Source organism: Mustelus asterias, chromosome 15, assembly GCF_964213995.1.
Source record: "Mustelus asterias chromosome 15, sMusAst1.hap1.1, whole genome shotgun sequence".
Lineage (NCBI taxonomy): Eukaryota > Metazoa > Chordata > Chondrichthyes > Carcharhiniformes > Triakidae > Mustelus > Mustelus asterias.
In genome coordinates, this window is record NC_135815.1 from 77,129,220 (window position 1) to 77,148,605 (window position 19,386).

Here is a 19,386-nt window from a genome sequence, read left to right on the forward strand (position 1 = left end):
AGCCGAGGAATTTGTCGACATTGTTAACTGCTCTCTCAACCTGTCCTGCACATTCACACCCAGGCCCCTCTGCTCTTGCACCCATTTTCGAATTATATCCATTCTTTTATATTGCCTCTATGTTCTTTATACTGAAATGAATCACTTCACACCTCCCTGCATTAAATTTCATCTGCCACTTGTCTGCCAACCTGTCTGTGCTTTTTCAAGTTCTATATAGATCACAAATTCTTCCAAGTTTTGTACTGTCCACAAATTTGATATTGTGCCCTGCATATCAAAGGTAAAGGTCATTTTATAGATCGGGAAGATCAAGGGTCCTTTCACTGACCCCTGGGGAACTCTGCTAATAGCCTTATTCCAATCCAGAAGACACCCATTAACCACTATCCCCTGTTTTATATCATGTTGCCACTGACCCCTTAATTCCATGAGCTTTGTTCACAAGTCCACTGGGACACTTCTTCAGATGCCCTTTGGAAGTCCATGTGAACCATTATCAACAGCATTTTCCTCATCAGTAAAAAAACTCCAGCAAGATCTCCATTAATCAAACATGATTTGCTCTTAACAAACCAGCGCTGGTTTTCCTTAAGTAACCCACATTTCTACAAATGACTACTAATTTTGTTCCGAGTTATCGTTTTTAGAAGCTTTCTCAACACCGAAGTAAAACTGACTGACTAGGCTTGTCTTTACACCCATTTTTAAACCAGGGTGTAGCATTTTGCATCCTACCAAATTCTCCATTCCTCTGCCTTTGGCCTCTTGTGCATCTTTCCCTCATGGTTGGAAACTGTGCCTTCAGGCATCTAGGCCCCATTCTGTGGAACTCCCCATGGAACCCTCCGCTGCTCTCTTCTCCATTAAGTCACTTTTTAAAGCCCACATCTTAGATTTACCTGCTTACAACTGGGCATCCATGAGGTCTTTTGGGCTATCAAGAAACAGCAGAATTGTGTTCTATCACAACCTAGATCCTTGCAGCCAGGCTTATCCCTCACCCTGCTATTGCCATCAAACTAGGGGACTAATCCTGCTTCAATGATGAGTGCAGGAGAGCATGCCAGAAGCAGAACCAGGAGTACCTAAATGTGAGATGCAAAGTTGGTGCAGCATAGGCCCACATGCATGCAAGACAGCAGAGGCAACACAATATAGACAGAGTCAAGCAGTCCCACGTCCAATGGATCAGATATATGCTTTGCAGTTCTGCCACATGTAGTACTGATTGGTGGTGCAAAAAAAAACAACCAAGTAGAATCATAGAATCCTTGCAGTGCAGTAGAGGCCATTCGGCCCATCAACTCTGACAGAGTATCTTACCCAGGCGCTCTCCCCCATCCTATCCCCGTCACCCCATACATTTCCCATGGCTAATACATCTAACCTACACATCTTTGGACACTAAGGGGCAATTTAGTATGGCCAGTCTACCTGACCTGCACATCTTTGGAGTGCGGGAGGAAATGGGAGCACCCAGAGGAAACCCACGCAGACATGGGGAGAACATGCAAACTCCACATAGTCACCCAAGGCCAGAATTGAACCCAGGTCCTGGATTTGTGATGCAGCAGTGCTAACCACTGTGCCACCATGCCGCAGACGAAAAGGTTCGACTAAAAAATCTCAATGATGGGGGGAGGTCCAGCATGTCAGTGCAAAAAACAAGGCTGAAGCATTTGCAAACATCTCCAGCCAAGAGTGCATAGTGGATGATTTATCTTAGCCTCTTTCTGAGGTTAGTACCATCACAGATGCCAATATTCAGACAATTTGAGGTGCTATTAGGAAATGCATTAGATCCAGCAAAGACTATGGGCCCTGACAATATCCTGGCTGTAGTACTGAAGACCTGTGCCCTATGACCAACTGTGCCCTTACCCAGTACAACTACAACATTGGCATCCACCTGATATTGGGAAGAATTGCCCAGCTATGCCCGGTCCACAAGAAGCCGAGCCAATTTAATCCTGCCAATTATCAGCAAAGTGATAGAAGGTGCAAGCAACAGTGCTATCAAACAGCACACAGCAGTAACCTGCTCATCAGTGCTCAGTTTGGGATCTGCCAGAACCACTTGATTCACAATCACATTACAGCCTTGGTCCAAATATGGACAAAAGAGCTGAACTCAGTGGGTGAAGTAAGAGTGATTGCCTCTAACATCAAGGTAGTATTTAACTGAGTGTGACATCAAGGAGCCCTAGCAAAACTGGAGTCAATGGGAATGGGGGCGGTAACTCTCTGCAGGTTAGAGTCATACCTAGCACAAAGGAAGATGGTTGTTGTTGCAGTCTCTATTCTGGGAGATCACTGCAGATTCCCCCAGGAAAGTGTCTGAGGTCCAATCATCTTCATTTGCTTCATCAATGACCTTCTCTCCATCATAAAGTCAGAAGTGGGGATGTTTGCTGATGGATGCACAGTGCTCAGTAACCTTCACAAACTCCTCAGATACTGAAGCAGTTGTGCCTGCACGCAGCAAGATCTAGACAACACTCAGGCTTGGACTGTTAAGTGGCAAATAGCATTCATGCCACATCATGACCATCCCCAACAAGAGAGAATCAAACCATCTCCCCAATTTTCATTCATGGCATTACCATTGCTGAATATCCCCTACTATCAACATCCTGGGAGTTATCATTGACCAGAAGCTTAACTGGACTAGCTATATAAATAGTGTCCACAAGAGCAGGTCAGAGACTGGGAATTCAGTGACAATGGGCAGAATTTTACGGTCTCGCTGAGCGCGACCAGAAATTCCCACCCAAGGTCAACGGACATTTCTGTTGTCCGTCCCTCGCCTGCTCTGATTCCGTGGCAGGCGAGGCGGTAGATTTCCGGCGACTGTCACTGTTTGTAGATTTGGGTGGTAATTGGCCAGATTGGATTTGTCCTGATACCTGTGGACAGGACGTGCCTGGGTAATTCTCCATATAATCAACAACATGTTATTGTAGCTGTATTGGAACAATTTGGTTAGGGGCACGGCTATTTCTGGACCACGAATGATGAGTGCTACAGCTACAGCTAGGATGTTGTCTTTTCCAGTATCCAGTGTCTTCAGCCATTTAAAGTAAAAGTTTAAAAAAATTTAGGTATGTCTGGTGCAGCTCCTGACTCCCAAAGCATACCTGTCCACCATTTACAAGACGTAAGTCAGGAGTGTGATAGCCTGGATGAGGAACCCTCCAACACTCTAGAAGCCTAACAACATCCAGGACAAAGCAACCCCCTTGATTGGCACCTTGTCCACCACTGTGCATTCACCCCTTCCACCACTGATGCACAGTGACACCAATTTGTAGCCTCTACAAGGTACACTGCAGCAACTCACTGAAATCCTGCAGCAGCACTTTCCAAACCCATAATCCTTATCACCCAGAAGAGCAGGAGAAGCAGACACATGGACATCACCAGCTCCAAGTCACGCACCACCTTTCCCTGGAGACATAGAGCTTATGTTTTCATTGTCGCTGGGTCAAAATCCTCAAATTTCTTTCCTAACAGCACTGTAGGTATACCTACGCCACATGGACTACAACGGTTTGAGGAGGAAGCTTATCCCCACCATCCTTAGGACAATGAAGGATGGGAAATAATGCTGGCCTTGCCTGTGAAGCCCACACCCCATGAATGAAATAAAAAAATAGTTTATTCATTTGTCCTAATATCTCCAGTTTAGTTTAACGTCCATTTTTGGTTATGTATTTGTGAAGAGCTTCGGGTTGTTTTTCTCTATTAAAGTGCAATACAAGTGGAAGTGACCATTGCTTCTGTCTCGGCAACTTAACCAGATAATTACAACAACATCTTTTATTTATGTAATGTCTTTAACATAATGAAACATCCCAAGACTCTTCACAGGAGTGTTATAAAACAAAGTATGACTCTGAACCACATAAGGAGCTATTAGGTTAGATGACCAAAGCTTGGTCAAAGGAGTAGGTTTTGATGAGTGTCTTAAAGGATGAAAGTGAGGTGTAGAGGCTTTGGAGGAGGGGTATTCCAGACCTTGGGCTCTAGGCAAAAGAAGGCACAGCCATCAATCCTGAGCGATTAAAATTGGGGATGCGCATTGGACTAGCATTTGAGGAGTGCAAATATCTGTGAGGGGTTGTGGGGCTGGAAGAGATTCCAAAGCTAGGGAGAGGCAAGTCCACAGAGGGATTTGAAAATCAGGAAGAGAATTTTAAGATCGAGATGTTGTTTGATTGGGAGCTAATCAATGAGCACAGAGGTGATATGGAAACGGGTCTTGGTGCAAGTTAAGGTGGGCAGCAGAGTTTTTTCAGAGAGTGAATGTGGGATAGCAGCATGGGAGAATATTGGAATCGTCTAACTTGGGGATAAGAAAGGCATGAATGAGGGTTTGAGCAGCAAATAAACTGATGCAGGGGACGTCGGTGACCTTAGTGATGTCAGAAGCTTATCTCGAGGTCAAATTTCAGACTGTTGCCAGAGAGAGATGTAGTCGGTAGCTAGGCAACAGAATTTGGAGGGGGGAAACTGAAAACAATGCCTTCAGACTTCCCAATATTTAATTGGAAATTTCATCCTGTCCAGCATCGAATTTCACATAAGCAATCTGATAATTTAGCAACAGTGCAGCTGTTGAGAGAGGTGGTGGTGAGGTGGAGCTGGGTGGCCTCAGCTTATTGCAAAATCATTATGCTTCTCTTTGTAATGGATGTGGACTCCCATCACCGAGAGAGAGAGAGCCATTAATGCAAGTTTGGCTTTTAGCTCCATTGCAGAGACAGGCTTGATAACTTTTCAATCAGTAATCCTGATTTAATAATGGGTTGGGTGCTCACTGTTCAAAAATCTTCGACAAGTTGATGGAACAGAAGGAGGAATGGGTTCATGATAATCGCGAATCATTTACTGACCATCCATTGCCAACAATCTAAATTTCTCTTCAATGGCTTCTCCCTGCTGAGATCACTGTCATGTTAGGAATAGATTGCTTGGACTGGGTTTGGTTACAGCTCATACAAAAATGGTCACACATCTCCTGCCTTTCTCTTCCAGGCCAGAGATCCTTCTCCTCGCCTATTAAATGAATCTATTTGTGTATTTTCTTTAGGAAGAGGCAGAGTACCAGTTGAGATTGGTCCACACACAAACCAAAGAGGTGCTGCAGGGGCTCTTCCCGGAGGTGTCTGTATCCTCACAGCAGGTAGGAAATGATCACTTGCTTCCCGAGCAAATTTATAATTTGAGCTGGATAGCGTGATGAGCAAATGCTACTTTTTTTTTAACAGGAAGTTTGCGACTATCAGTTGTATTGTCAGCAATGTTGCTGTATATTTAAAGAACAAAGAAAGGTACACACAGGAACAGGCCCTTCAGCCCTCCAAGCCCGTGCCAACCATGGTGCCCTAACTAAACTATTAAAAAACCTTCTGCCCCTATCCCTCTGTTACCTCCCTATTCAAGTACCCATCCAGATGCCTCTTAAATGTTGCTAATGTGCCTGCTTCCACCACCTCTCCTGGCAGTGTATTCCCGGCACCCTCCACTCTCTGCATGAAAAACTTCTCCCGCACATCTCCCTCCAACTTTCCCCCTTGTCACCTTGAACCTGTTTCCCCTTGTAATTGGCACGTCCACCCTGGGAAAAAGCCTCTGATTATCCATCTTGTCTATGCCTTTCTGTGAGCTGGCCTCACACCACCTTGCTCGAAAGAGCTCGATTCACACCACCTTGTTATGAGGGGCTCCAGATCCAATCAGGTTGATCAGGCCTGCTCAAGAGGGGGAAACAGGTCCCTACACCAGGTTGTTGTCCAGCGACCCCTGCTGGAACATGTGTGTATGAGCAACCATCCAGCTCAGGCTCAGCTGTCGGAACTGCCTAAACTCGGTAGGAAGAGTGTCCCCGTGGGTGAGGTGTCAGAGCTGTCATGGAAAAGGGGCTGAACCAGAGGCCACTGCAGCAGTGCCTGAGTTGAAATCCTAGTGAGGGTCATGCGTTAACAGTGAGGGCCTCAAGGATAAGTAGAATGAGAATTACCAGGAATTAAGGAAACATTCAATCCTTCATTGATCCCTGTTGTGAATAAGAAGAGTATGAATTTTGGCTAAGCTCTTTATTTTATTATATAAAAGTAAGTGTATTTGGTGGTGATTTCACAATTGTAGTATTCTCACTTAAGTAACAAACAGTAGGGCATACAGTTAAAATGCCTCTAGTTTAGGAACACACACGCAGCTAAATGAATGCAGTGAAAGTGGAAAAACATTTTTTTTAAATGAAGACAAGACATTAAATTTTCCTGAGTTATGATCTGGGGTGCACAGCCTGCAGCAGCGATGGAAGCAGTTTCAGGACTAACTTTAAAAAGAGAATTGAATTTATAATTGTAAAGGAAACGTTTGCAAGCCAATGAGGAAAGATTGGAGGGCGTGAGACTGATGGGATAGTCCTTTCAGAGAGCTGATATAGGCCGGATGTACTGAATGGGCCCCTCCTGTGTTGTTTGATTGTGTGATTGCAAAGTAAGGCAGCTGCAGTTTAGTGTAACCCAGTATTGTAATGATCAGCAAATCTTATGTTTCAGCTCGATAGTGATTGGCTGCAAGAGTTCAAGCAGAACGCCTTGGAATTCCTGAACCAACAGAGCAAAGATCCCTCAGTGAGTACTGGCTCAGAAAGAGCCATATGGCTTGGTGCGGAGATCAGGGTATACACAGGCTGCCCTTTATGTAAGATTCTCCTCTCAGGTCCTTATCGTTCCGGTTACAGGGACACAGGCAATAAGCCACTCCTTCACGTAGGTGCTTGTTCTTCGTGGGCAGTTGGCATTACCAGACTATTCAACCACACCAGACATCACGGTTGAACCCGTCCTTACCCGATGTTTACAGATACTTTCCAGCTAGGATGGTGACTTAGTGATCAGGGGCAGGTGATTTCCCCAGGCTTGCTCGTGCTCCGTTCTCCCGCGGCTCACGCATTCCACATCTGGGCCGTTCGTTTCCGCTTTCCCACGACAAAAGTTCAACCTTTCTCAAACTGGACGAAGTACAAAAGGAGCAGGGAGAAGCTTTGAACTGGGCTTGGATTATAAACAACCTTAAAAATCTGTTCATCTTGCCGAAGAGTGAAATGAACCTCATATAATCTGCTCTCTCGTGCATTATCCTTTCACCTTCAATTAATTGGCAATCTGTGTCCTGTTTTACTGTACTGTGCGACATACGTTCCGGATCACTGCACTGTTGTGCATCTGCACACCCCGGGGACATTGATCAGGAGCAGGTGATTTCTCGATGGAATTGCTGGATAATGATCTGCGGGCCATTTCCAGCCAGAGTTATTGCATGATGATTGAAGTAGGATCCCCAGGTGGAAAGAATGCAGTGTTGTATATTGTTAATACATTATACCATACAGCACAGAAACAGGCCATTCAGCTAAGCAGATCCACACAGGCCTTTATCCTCCTCACGAGCCTCCTCACACTTCTCTCTATTTATCTCTATCGGTATACAGGAAGAAAATAGAACCAAGGGTGTTCCATTCAACTTCGCCTTACCAACACCTGTACTGTTTGCCTCGTCGATGGTAGTCATGATGTGGAGATGCCGGCGTTGGACTGGGGTAAACACAGTAAGAAGTTTAACTAAAAGCAGGTGTGGCTTTTGCTACCAAATAAACCTGTTGGACTTTAACCTGGTGTTGTTAAACTTCTTACTCTGTTTGCCTCGAACAGGATGGCACGGTGACACAGTGGTTAGCACTGCTGCCTCACAGCGCCAGGGACCCAGGTTCAATTCTGGCCTCGGGTCACTTGTCTGTGGAGTTTGCACATTCTCCCCGTGTCTGCGTAGGTTTCTTCCGGGTGCTCCGGTTTCCTCCCACAATCCAAAGATGTGCGGGTTAGATTGATTGGCCGTGCTGAATTAATCCTAGTGTCAGAGAGATTAGCAGGGTAAATATGAGGGGTTACAGGAATGTGGTCTGGGTGGGATTGTGGTCGGTGCAGACTCGATGGGCTGAATGGCCTCCTTCTGCACTGTCGGGATGCTATGATTCTCTGAAACACGAGGAATTCCATCCAGACGAGTTCAGTGCAATGTTACAATCACTCTCTGTTCACTTGAGTGAGAGTTGTGGAAATCTATTTCAAAAGTCTACCTGTTGACCATTTGAATGTCCTGAATGAAACGCGAGCAAGAGCAGGAGGCTCACGAATGTGAAAACATCACTGACACAGCACCTGTCTGCTGCAGACCAGCGATTCTTTTAATGGCGGTTCCAACTTTGGCTTCCTACAGGTGAAGCAGGATACAGCCAGCTCCAGCAAGGACTATGTGGAGGCATAGAGAAAAATGGAAATATGCTTTTCTCTTTATCACACCTGACTTATATAGAATTGTTGTACAGATTCACATAGTCTGCTTTGTGTAATTAAAATGATTTCTCAGTTGACTACATATGTAAAGCAAAAATTTATCTTACTCCAAAATGTGTCGCTCAGTACAAAGTTTATAACCTATAATTCAAGTATTTAAATCAATCATAGAATCCTATAGTACAGAAGGAGGCCATTCGGCCCATTGAGTCTGCACCAACTACAATCCCACCCAGGCCCTATCCACATAACCCCATGCATTTACCCCAGCTAATCCCCGTAACACTTGCCATTTAGCATGGCCAATCCACCTAACCCGCATATCTTTGGACTGTGGGAGGAAACCCCACGCGGACAACATGCAAACTCCGCACAGACAGTGACCCAAGCTGGGAATCGAACCCGGGTCCCTCGCGCTGTGAGACAGCAGTGCTGATCACTACGCCACCCGTGCCGCCCTACATTAAAGAGGCCTGTGGTTGTAAAGGGAAAGGAGTTACAATCATTGTACATGATATATTAACCTTTGCTAATGTCTACCTATCGAACAGAAGGTAACTTGCATTTCTGCAGAGTATTTTCACAACAGACCAAAGCTTCACAACAAATGTACATTCTGAAGCGTACACACTGTTGTCGTGTAGGAAATGTAACAGGCAGTTTACAGGATACCTCCCCTCCTCAAAAGAAATGACCAGATAAATTGTTTTGTGTGTTGGGTTGAGGGATAAATATTGAGAAGGACACTGGGGAGTGGGGGAAATTCCCTGCCAATCATCAAATGTTGCCGTGGGAGTAAAGAGGGGGAAGGTGGGGCCTCGGTTTAATGTCTCCTCCAAAGGACAGTACCTCCTTGAAGTGCAGCACTCCTTCAGTACTGCACCGGAACATCAGCCTGGATTATGTGGTCAAGGACAGCTGACACCTATTAATAGTTATGAAAAATGAGATGAGAATTTCTTTCTCTGAAAGTTGTGAATCTGTAGAACTCTCTTCCCCAGAGATTGGGGTCGTTGAATATTTTTAAGGCAGTAGCAGATAGATTCTTGACTAACAAGGGAATTAAATGGTATTGGGGATAGGCAGAATAGTGGTGTTGAGGCCACAATCGGAACAGCCACGATCTTATTGAATGTTGGAGCAGCTACTCCTGCTCCTAATTCGTATGTCCTTATAGTTTCAGAGAATCCCTACAGTGCAGATGTGGCCATTCAGCCCACCGAGTCTGCACCAACTCTCTGACAGAGTGTCTTCCCCAGGCCCTCTCCCCACCTATCCCTGCCACCCCACACATTTGCCATGGCTTATCTATCAAACCTACACATCTTTGGACACTAAAGGATAATTTAGCGCGGCCAATCCACCTAACCTGCACATCTTTAGACTGTGGGAGGAATCCGGAGCCCCCGGAGGAAACCCACGCAGACACGGGAAGAACGTGCAGACTCCGCACAGACAGTGACCCTAGCTGGTCCCTGGCGCTGTGAGACAGCAGTGTTAATCACTATGCTACCCTGCTGCCCAGTGCTTACAGAGAATTCGTGATCACTGCCCAATCACAATGTGAATCGTTTACTGATCAAGTTTTTTCAGAAATTTTCTGTTGCCTAAAGAAATGTTTATGGTCGTTCATTTCTTCCTCTTCAAACTCTTTCAGGACCAAGCACTTAAGTTAAAGGAAGCTGAAGAAGCCCAAAGCACTTTACAAGCAGATTGTGAGCAGTATAGAACGGTTCTCGCTGAGACAGTGAGTGCATTCAAACCCCCCTTTTCTCCGTTCACACGTCAGCAACAGATTCCAGACTTGGCCACAGTGCAGGAACTGAATATTTCAAATGTGTGCTTTCTCTCCCTGCTCAATTTCACAGGAGGGAATGCTAAGAGACCTCCAGAAAAGTGTGGAAGAGGAGGAGCATGTATGGAAAGGGAAGTTAGCGGAGTCTGAGACACAAGTTCAGAAGGTGAGGCCATGTTTCCGAAGTGTGTGACTTTCCTATCTATGCTTGTGTGAAATTAAAGCGTTTTGGAAAGTTATTCTCATTAAATAGTCGAAGGGGACATGGACCTTGCATGCCAGTTCGCTATCTCCGTGTTTTATGGCTTCCTCTCTGTCCCCCCCTCTCTCTGTCCCCCCCTCTCTCTGTCCCCCCCTCTCTCTGTCCCCCCCTCTCTCTGTCCCCCCCTCTCTCTGTCCCCCCCTCTCTCTGTCCCCCCCTCTCTCTGTCCCCCCCTCTCTCTGCCCCCCCTCTCTCTGTCCCCCCCTCTCTCTGTCCCCCCCTCTCTCTGTCCCCCCCTCTCTCTGTCCCCCCCTCTCTCTGTCCCCCCCCTCTCTCTGTCCCCCCCTCTCTCTGTCCCCCCCCCTCTCTGTCCCCCCCTCTCTCTGTCCCCCTCTCTCTGTCCCCCTCTCTCTGTACCCCCCTCTCTCTGTACCCCCCTCTCTCTGTACCCCCCTCTCTCTGTACCCCCCTCTCTCTGTACCCCCCTCTCTCTGTACCCCCCTCTCTCTGTACCCCCCTCTCTCTGTACCCCCCTCTCTCTGTACCCCCCTCTCTCTGTACCCCCCTCTCTCTGTACCCCCCTCTCTCTGTACCCACTCTCTCTGTCCCCCACTCTGTCCCCCACTCTGTCCCCCACTCTGTCCCCCCCCTCTGTCCCCCCCCTCTGTCCCCCCCCTCTGTCCCCCCCCTCTGTCCCCCCCCTCTGTCCCCCCCGTCTGTCCCCCCCCTCTGTCCCCCCCCTCTGTCCCCCCCCTCTGTCCCCCCCCCTCTGTCCCCCCCCCTCTGTCCCCCCCTCTCTGTCCCCCCCTCTCTGTCCCCCCCTCTCTGTCCCCCCCTCTCTGTCCCCCCCTCTCTGTCCCCCCCTCTCTGTCCCCCCCTCTCTGTCCCCCCCTCTCTGTCCCCCCCTCTCTGCCCCCCCTCTCTGTCCCCCCTCTCTGTCCCCCCCTCTCTGTCCCCCCCCTCTCTGTCCCCCCCCCTCTCTGTCCCCCCCCCTCTCTGTCCCCCCCCCTCTGTGTCCCCCCCCTCTCTGTCCCCCCCCCTCTCTGTCCCCCCCCCTCTCTGTCCCCCCCCCTCTCTGTCCCTCCCCCTCTCTGTCCCTCCCCCTCTCTGTCCCCCCCCTCTCTGTCCCCCCTCTCTCTGTCCCCCCCCCTCTCTGACCCCCCACTCTCTGTCCCCCCCCCCTGTCCCCCCCCTCTCTGTCCCCCCCCTCTCTGTCCCCCCCCTCTCTGTCCCCCCCCTCTCTGTCCCCCCCCTCTCTGTCCCCCCCCTCTCTGTCCCCCCCCTCTGTCCCCCCCCTCTCTGTCCCCCCCTCTCTGTCCCCCCCTCTCTGTCCCCCCCCCTCTGTCCCCCCCCCTCTCTGTCCCCCCCCCCTCTCTGTCCCCCCCCCCTCTGTCCCCCCCCCTCTCTGTCCCCCCCCCCTCTCTGTCCCCCCCCCCTCTGTCCCCCCCCCCCTCTGTCCCCCCCCCCCTCTGTCCCCCCCCTCTCTGTCCCCCCCCTCTCTGTCCCCCCCCTCTCTGTCCCCCCCCTCTCTGTCCCCCCCCTCTCTGTCCCCCCCCTCTCTGTCCCCCCCCTCTCTGTCCCCCCCTCTCTGTCCCCCCCTCTCTGTCCCCCCCTCTCTGTCCCCCCCTCTCTGTCCCCCCCTCTCTGTCCCCCCCCTCTCTGTCCCCCCCTCTCTGTCCCCCCCCTCTCTGTCCCCCCCCCCTCTCTGTCCCCCCCCTCTCTGTCCCCCCCCTCTCTGTCCCCCCCCTCTGTCCCCCCCCTCTCTGTCCCCCCCCTCTGTCCCCCCCCTCTCTGTCCCCCCCTCTCTGTCCCCCCCTCTCTGTCCCCCCCTCTCTGTCCCCCCCCTCTCTGTCCCCCCCCCTCTCTGTCCCCCCCCTCTCTGTCCCCCCCCTCTCTGTCCCCCCCCTCTCTGCCCCCCCCTCTCTGTCCCCCCCCCGTCCCTCCCATCTCTGACCCCCCCCATCTCTGACCCCCCCCTCTCTGTCCCCCCCCTCTCTGTCCCCCCCCCTCTCTGTCCCCCCCCTCTCTGTCCCCCCCCTCTCTGTCCCCCCCCTCTCTGTCCCCCCCCTCTCTGTCCCCCCCCTCTCTGTCCCCCCCTCTCTGTCCCCCCCCTCTCTGTCCCCCCCCTCTCTGTCCCCCCCCTCTCTGTCCCCCCCCTCTCTGTCCCCCCCCTCTCTGTACCCCCCTCTCTGTCCCCCCCTCTCTGTACCCCCCCTCTCTCTGTCCCCCCCCTCTCTCTGCCCCCCCCTCTCTCTGTCCCCCCCTCTCTCTGTCCCCCCCTCTCTCTGTCCCCCCCTCTCTCTGTCCCCCCCCCCTCTCTCTGTCCCCCCCCCCTCTCTCTGTCCCCCCCCTCTCTCTGTCCCCCCCCTCTCTCTGTCCCCCCCCTCTCTCTGTCCCCCCCCCTCTCTCTGTCCCCCCCCTCTCTCTGTCCCTCCCCTCTCTCTGTCCCCCCCCTCTCTCTGTCCCCCCCCTCTCTCTGTCCCCCCCTCTCTCTGTCCCCCCCCTCTCTCTGTCCCCCCCCTCTCTCTGTCCCCCCCCTCTCTCTGTCCCCCCCTCTCTCTGTCCCCCCCTCTCTCTGTCCCCCCCTCTCTCTGTCCCCCCCTCTCTCTGTCCCCCCCTCTCTCTGTCCCCCCCTCTCTCTTTCCCCCCCTCTCTCTGTTCCCCCCCTCTCTCTGTTCCCCCCCTCTCTCTGTTCCCCCCCTCTCTCTGTTCCCCCCCTCTCTCTGTTCCCCCCCTCTCTCTGTTCCCCCCCTCTCTCTGTTCCCCCCCTCTCTCTGTTCCCCCCCTCTCTCTGTTCCCCCCCTCTCTCTGTTCCCCCCCTCTCTCTGTCCCCCCCTCTCTCTGTTCCCCCCCTCTCTCTGTTCCCCCCCTCTCTCTGTTCCCCCCCTCTCTCTGTTCCCCCCTCTCTCTGTTCCCCCCCTCTCTCTGTTCCCCCCCTCTCTCTGTTCCCCCCCTCTCTCTGTTCCCCCCCTCTCTCTGTTCCCCCCCTCTCTCTGTTCCCCCCCTCTCTGTGCGCCCCCCCTCTCTGTGCGCCCCCCCTCTCTCTGCGCCCCCCCTCTCTCTGTTCCCCCCCTCTCTCTGCCCCCCCCTCTCTCCGTCTCCACCCCCCTCTCTCCGTCTCCACCCCCTCTCTCCGTCTCCCCACTCTCCGTATCCCCCTCTCTCCGTATCCCCCCCTCTCTCCCCGCCCCGCCCCCCCTCTCCTCATCCCCCTCCCCCCCTCTCTCCCACATTACATTTTTCAAACCCCCCCCCCACCACCATACCCACCCACCACATAAATGGTCGGTTCTTTTTTGCTGGAATACAGCTCAACATGCAAGTTCCCTCCCAGCGAGCGTGGGAACCAGCTTAGTATGTTTAAATTTTCACTTAAATATTCATTTAAATCTACCTTGTCGATTTCAAGCCAGATTCTCCCTGTTCCCAGGATTTTCTGAACCTCGCGCACAGAGAGAACCTGGTGCGAATCACTCCTGGCTTCCACAAACAGAGACTCAGCGTGATGGCCATGCCGGGGGTGGGGTGGGGGAGGGCGTCAGAGGGCATTGAAGACCCTGGTTGGTCAACGACATGACTGGCAGTGCCCACCTGGCTCTGCCCTTTGACACTGCTGCAGTGCTGGGGGGGGTGCATGAACAGGGACCCATTGGAAGGTCCCCGATGCTGGTGATCTACGGCCATGGTGGGGGATAGATCACGCTGGTGATCTGGGGAAGAGGGGAGAAACATGTATTCAGTGATGGGGGGGTGGGGTGGGGGGACGGGAACAACATCCACAGTAAAACTGGTAAAACCCGCATTTCCCATTCTCTCTGACGCTGAACCCGGCTGAAAATCTCCACAACAAGTCTCCTGCTAGAGGGCAGATCAAAGAAAATGGGAGGTGTGCCTCAAACAGTTTTACAGCACAGAGGTGTGGCGTGGCACGTAAAAGGTTGGGAACGGCTGGTCTTGAAAAACCTGTTGGACAGGGGAGATGAGGTTCAGGGACACTCGAAGCATGGCTGGAAGTCAGACTAGGAGAGTTGGAACGCAAGATGTACATTTCCTCATCCTGACCGTGTGCTGGAGTGGAGTAACCCATTGTGACCCAGAGTGTTCCGAGAGTGTCTGGAATACCAGAAAGCTGTTTATTAGACCCGTCAGAATATTCCTCCACTTTACAGATCTACACTCGGTGCTTCACAAGAATCCATTCTCAACACCCCATATCTACTCCCTCAGCAACTTCAGTACTGATCAGCAAAGACATTTCATCACCCAGATAGTCATCTCTTAGATGCCAGACAGTGATTGTCTCTGGGCTATGCAACCGTAGGAACATCATAAAGGGTAACCCACAGCCAGAGTCCCCCTAAACCACTTAACTGATCATTTGTCTCGGCTGTGGGATCCTGCTGTGCACTACTTGGCTGCCACGTCTGCCTGAATAACAACTCCCAACGGTGTGTGCGTGTATTTCCTCCGGGTGCTCCGGTTTCCTCTCGCGCTACAAAGATGGGGCGGGTTAGGTGGATTGGCCATGCTAAATTGACCATTAGTGTTGGGGGGAATTAGCAGGGCAAATACGTGGAGTTATGGGGATAGGGCCTGGGTGGGATTGTTGTCAGTACAGGCTCAATGGGCCGAATGGCCTCCTTCTATGATACTGTGAAAATACTAGGGATGCTCATCGAGTCTGCACTGACAACAATCCCACCCAGACCTTATCCCTGTAACCCCACATATTTAACCCACTAATGTCCCTGACACTAAGGGGCAATTTATCATGGCCAATCCATCTAACCTGCACCTTTGGACCCGTGGGAAGAAACCGGAGCACCCAGAGGAAACCCACGCAGACATGGGGAGGACGTGCAAACTCCACACAGACAGTCACCCGAGGCTGGAATTGAACCCGGGTCCCTGGCGCTGTGGGGCAGCAGTGCTAACCACTGCCATCCTGGGGTCAATGGCCTTTGATAAAGGTCATCTAGCATTTCCTGTTTTATATGTAAACAATTAGCATCTCTACTCTTTGTGTAATTAAACCGCTCTAATCTGCGAAAATGGTGGAGGGCTGCAGTTGGTTTAAATAAAGTTAATTGTATGCTGCCGTGTTTGACTTCTTCAGTGGCAATCTACGGTAAGTAACAGAGCAGTGTCACAACGTTACATTATTATACTGGTCCTAGGTGGGTGAATGTGTTTGCACAAGTGTACCTGCTATAATTGGCGGGGAATATACGAGGTTGCAGCCTTTTTGAGAACTGGATTTGCTACATGGTACTCACCTGATGAAGGAGCAGTGCTCCGAAAGCTCGTGATACCAAATAAACCTGTTGGACTTCAACCTGGTGATGTGAGACTTCTTACTGTTGCTACATGTTGGCAGCTGATTGGCCTTTCTGTTTTTTACAGGCACAAACACAAGTAAAAACGTTAGAGAACACGCTGGAGACAATGAAGCTAGAATCCCAAAACACAGAACAGGTATATTTATCTTCCACGCACTCCAGGGGAGTGGCAGGAGGTCATTCAGCCCCTTGGCCTAGCTCAGCCTCAGTTGGATCATGGCTGATCCGTACCTTAGCTCTCATCCACCCACCTCGGCTCCATATCCTTTGATGCCCTCACCAAACAGAAGTCAGCCAATGTCCGTGTCTGTATCTACCCAACCGACGACCCCTCTAACCTTGAGGGCCTTGACCCCTCGCCCAACAACAGGCCCAGTGGCAAGGGTTGGCTTCAGATGCTGTACTCATGGGCCCATTGAATTGTGGGGCCTAATGACCAGGCTTGACCCCATCCTTTGTGGATGGCCACATGACCACTGTCCGTCAACTGGGATTGGAGAGGTGGGTAAGAAACTTCTTTGAATAATCCTGAAATAGTTTGAAATCTCTTGTTTTCTCCGCAGATGAAGGAGCTGGTTGCTGAATTGGAGGCACAGCTACAACACCAATTAGAAACTGCACACACACAGTGTCAGAAATACTCAGTAGAAGTAAAAGAGGTGAGTGTGGTGACTGACGTCTGTATTTTCCTCTCGTTCTAGTGAACTTGTGAACATGTTTACATACAGATTCGATAGATGTAACTCATAAGGGTAACCATTGGTCTGACGTTTCCCAATCATACTCTGGGGACTCTCAGCTTGTACTTCGGGGCCCTCAGCCAATCTTCTTAATAAAATCATTTAGGACTTAGATGGGGAGAAACTTCTTCACTTAGTGTTGTGAGTCTTTGGGATTATTTACTGCAGAGGGCTGTGGATGCTCCATTGTTGAGTATGTTCAGGTCTGAGACGAACAGATTTTTGATCCCGTAATTAAGGGATATTTAAGGTTAAATTTATTTATTAGTGTCACATGTAGGCTTACATTAATACTGCAATGAAGTTACTGTGAACACCCCCTAGTCGCCACACTCTGGTGCCTGTTTGGGGACACTGAGGGAGAATTTAACATGGCCAATGCACCTAACCAGCATGTCTTTCGGACTGTGGAAGGAAACCGGAGCACCCAGAGGAAACCCACGCAGACGTGGGGAGAACGTGCAGACTCTGCGCATACCGTGACCCAAGCCAGGACTTGAACCCGGGTCCCTGGCGCTGTGAGGCAGCAGTGCTAACCAGTGTGCCACCATGCCGCCCAATGAGAGTGGATGAGAAAGTGGGGTTGAAGTGGACCAGCCAGGATGGCACTGAATAGCAGGGAAGTCTCAAGGGGTCTTGTGTAGCCTGTTCCTGCGGGATGTACTCTGGGGACTGTCAGATTGCACCTGATCGACAACAGTCACTTGTATCCAGTGTCCTAATCTGAGTAAAACATGGGTTTTTACAACAGCTCGCAGCTTCAATAATCTTCAGGAAGGGAAAAAAAGGCTAAATTACTGCAATTCTTAAACTAAAATGGGAGCTACTGGAAACACACAGCAGATCAATCATCATCTATAGGCATCAATTTATACACCTAAAACGTCACACTTTGTTTTGTGTTCTTCACAGATGCTGCTGGAATGAGGTGAATTACCACCGTTTGTTTTTTGTGTTAATGCATGTTCAAGTAAATGGCCCGAGTGTTTTCCTGAAGGAACCTTCCGATAGTTTTAATTTTAAATCTAGTAAATGGAAAATATACTTCAAACCCAAGCTTCATCGCCCAACAATGGCAGCCATACCTGCTCCTGTTGAGATCCTAAACTCTGACATTCCTTCCGTAAACCTCTTGGCTTTGCTCCTTCTTTGAGTTGCGGCTTAAGATCAACCTCTTAGACCAAGCCATTGATCATCTGTCCTGGCGTCATCATCTTTGATTCAGTATCAGTTTTTTGTCTGATTATATTACTGTAAAGAACTTTGAAACGCTTTACCTTAAAGATGCTAAGTTATTTATTCCCCGGCCCGTTGCCCCTCATGACAGTCAGTGGGGTGAAGGGAGCCAGTGTGAAAGTGTGTTACCACTCCGACAGAAGATAGTTGGCAGGGAGATTATTGCTCTGGGGTGAAAGACCTGTTGGGGAACACATTTGCAGATCCTTGTCACCTGTCAATACCTTGTCTACATACCTGCCCCTCATAACCAAGTTGAATGGTGGACAATGGCAGGCTGTTCCAGCCCAGAAGAGACAAAACCGAGCCTGACCTTTGCCTGACCAGACTGCCCTGTGTGTGCGGGTTTCTAGCCAGGGTTGTTGTGTAGCCATCAGCTGTCCGAGCGCGGATGGGAGGAATTAGCATTTGTCATTCAGCCACTCACTGATTTAGTCAACTGTGGAGTTTGCAACATTTTAGAAACCTATGAATACAGGAGCAGGAGGAGGCCATTCAGTCCCTCAAGTCTGCTCTCCCATCCAATTTGAACACTCATGGTCTGGATGTGAAGTCCATGTACCCTCCTTTGTTTCATATCCCCTGGGATCCTTAACCCGACAAAAATGATTGACATTGGTCCCAAACATTACAAGTGATCTTGGCACCACAGCCATCTGAGGGAGAGTTTTCTAGAATTCTTGCCGCTGTGGGTGGATTTGGACAGAAATGCTATCTGGTCACTGGCCCGTGTACAGTGTGGTGTGCAGTCAACAGGTCCAGGGTGTGCTGCCGCTGTGGGGGGGGGGGGGGGGGGGGGGGGCGGCGGCGGTGGTTTGTGTGTATGGGTGTGTGTGTGTGTATGTGTATGGGTGTGTGTATGTGTATGGGGGGGGGGTGTGTGTAAACAATCACATCGGCTAACCGATTTTCCTGATGTTAGCTGAGGGATGAATATATTGGTCAGGACACCGGGGCGAGCTCCCTTGCTTCCCTTCACAATAGTCCCACGGGATCTTCAGTGTACACCTGAGAGGACAGATGAGGCTTTGCTTTAACATCTCATCCAAAAAACAGGACCTCTTGCAGTGCAGCACCCCCTCTACTGCACTGGACTGTCAACTAGATTTTGTGATTAGATGCTTAATTTTCCCACCCCTGGAGGGATGGGTTTGGAAGCACGAGGCCAGTAAAATAGAGGGGATCTGCGTCGCGATGGCTACCTGACACATTTAAGTTTCTGGGGTTTTCCTGGAGTGGGCGGGGAAGAAAGTGGACTACCCACTCCAAGGAAATGGGCCGCCAATTCTGCTACCTGCTATTGGACTGCTCTGACACCTATGGCCATACTTGGCGTTCAAGAAATTTAGAAGTCTTCAGAGCGCATCTTCACCTCGAGGTGTTCTCACGGTTCCCAACTTACATCCGCAGTGCCAGTCTCTCCAGGTGAGACTGCCCACTCCCTGCAGCCTCAGGCATTCTGATAGGCAGGTTGGGCAGGATGGAGTTCCAGCGTCTCTAATTGGTCAAGGTTGCCCATTAATTGGTGGTCTTCAGGATGATCACGTGTGGTCAGGCCTCGGGCCCGGTCAGGGTCGGGCCCCGTCAGTGTTGGGGGTCAGGCCCCGTCGGGGCCGGGGGTTGGGTCCCGTCAGGGTTCGGAGGTCGTGCACCTTCAGGAGGTCGGAGGTCGGGCGCTGTCGGGAGCCTCATTAGGTCCTGACGC

General features: G+C 50.7%; 1 protein-coding gene across 1 annotated transcript in view; it reads left to right on the plus strand.

The window, feature by feature from the left end:
• The window catches only part of LOC144504739 (ribosome-binding protein 1-like), a 123,058-nt gene that overhangs the window by 82,675 nt on the left and 20,997 nt on the right, over positions 1-19,386 (plus strand). Inside the window, exons 13-18 of the mRNA XM_078230482.1 lie at positions 5,096-5,188; positions 6,573-6,647; positions 10,027-10,116; positions 10,238-10,330; positions 15,770-15,841; positions 16,269-16,364. Of these exons, the coding sequence (XP_078086608.1) occupies positions 5,096-5,188; positions 6,573-6,647; positions 10,027-10,116; positions 10,238-10,330; positions 15,770-15,841; positions 16,269-16,364 (519 nt within the window). The remainder of the gene's footprint in view (positions 1-5,095; positions 5,189-6,572; positions 6,648-10,026; positions 10,117-10,237; positions 10,331-15,769; positions 15,842-16,268; positions 16,365-19,386) is intronic.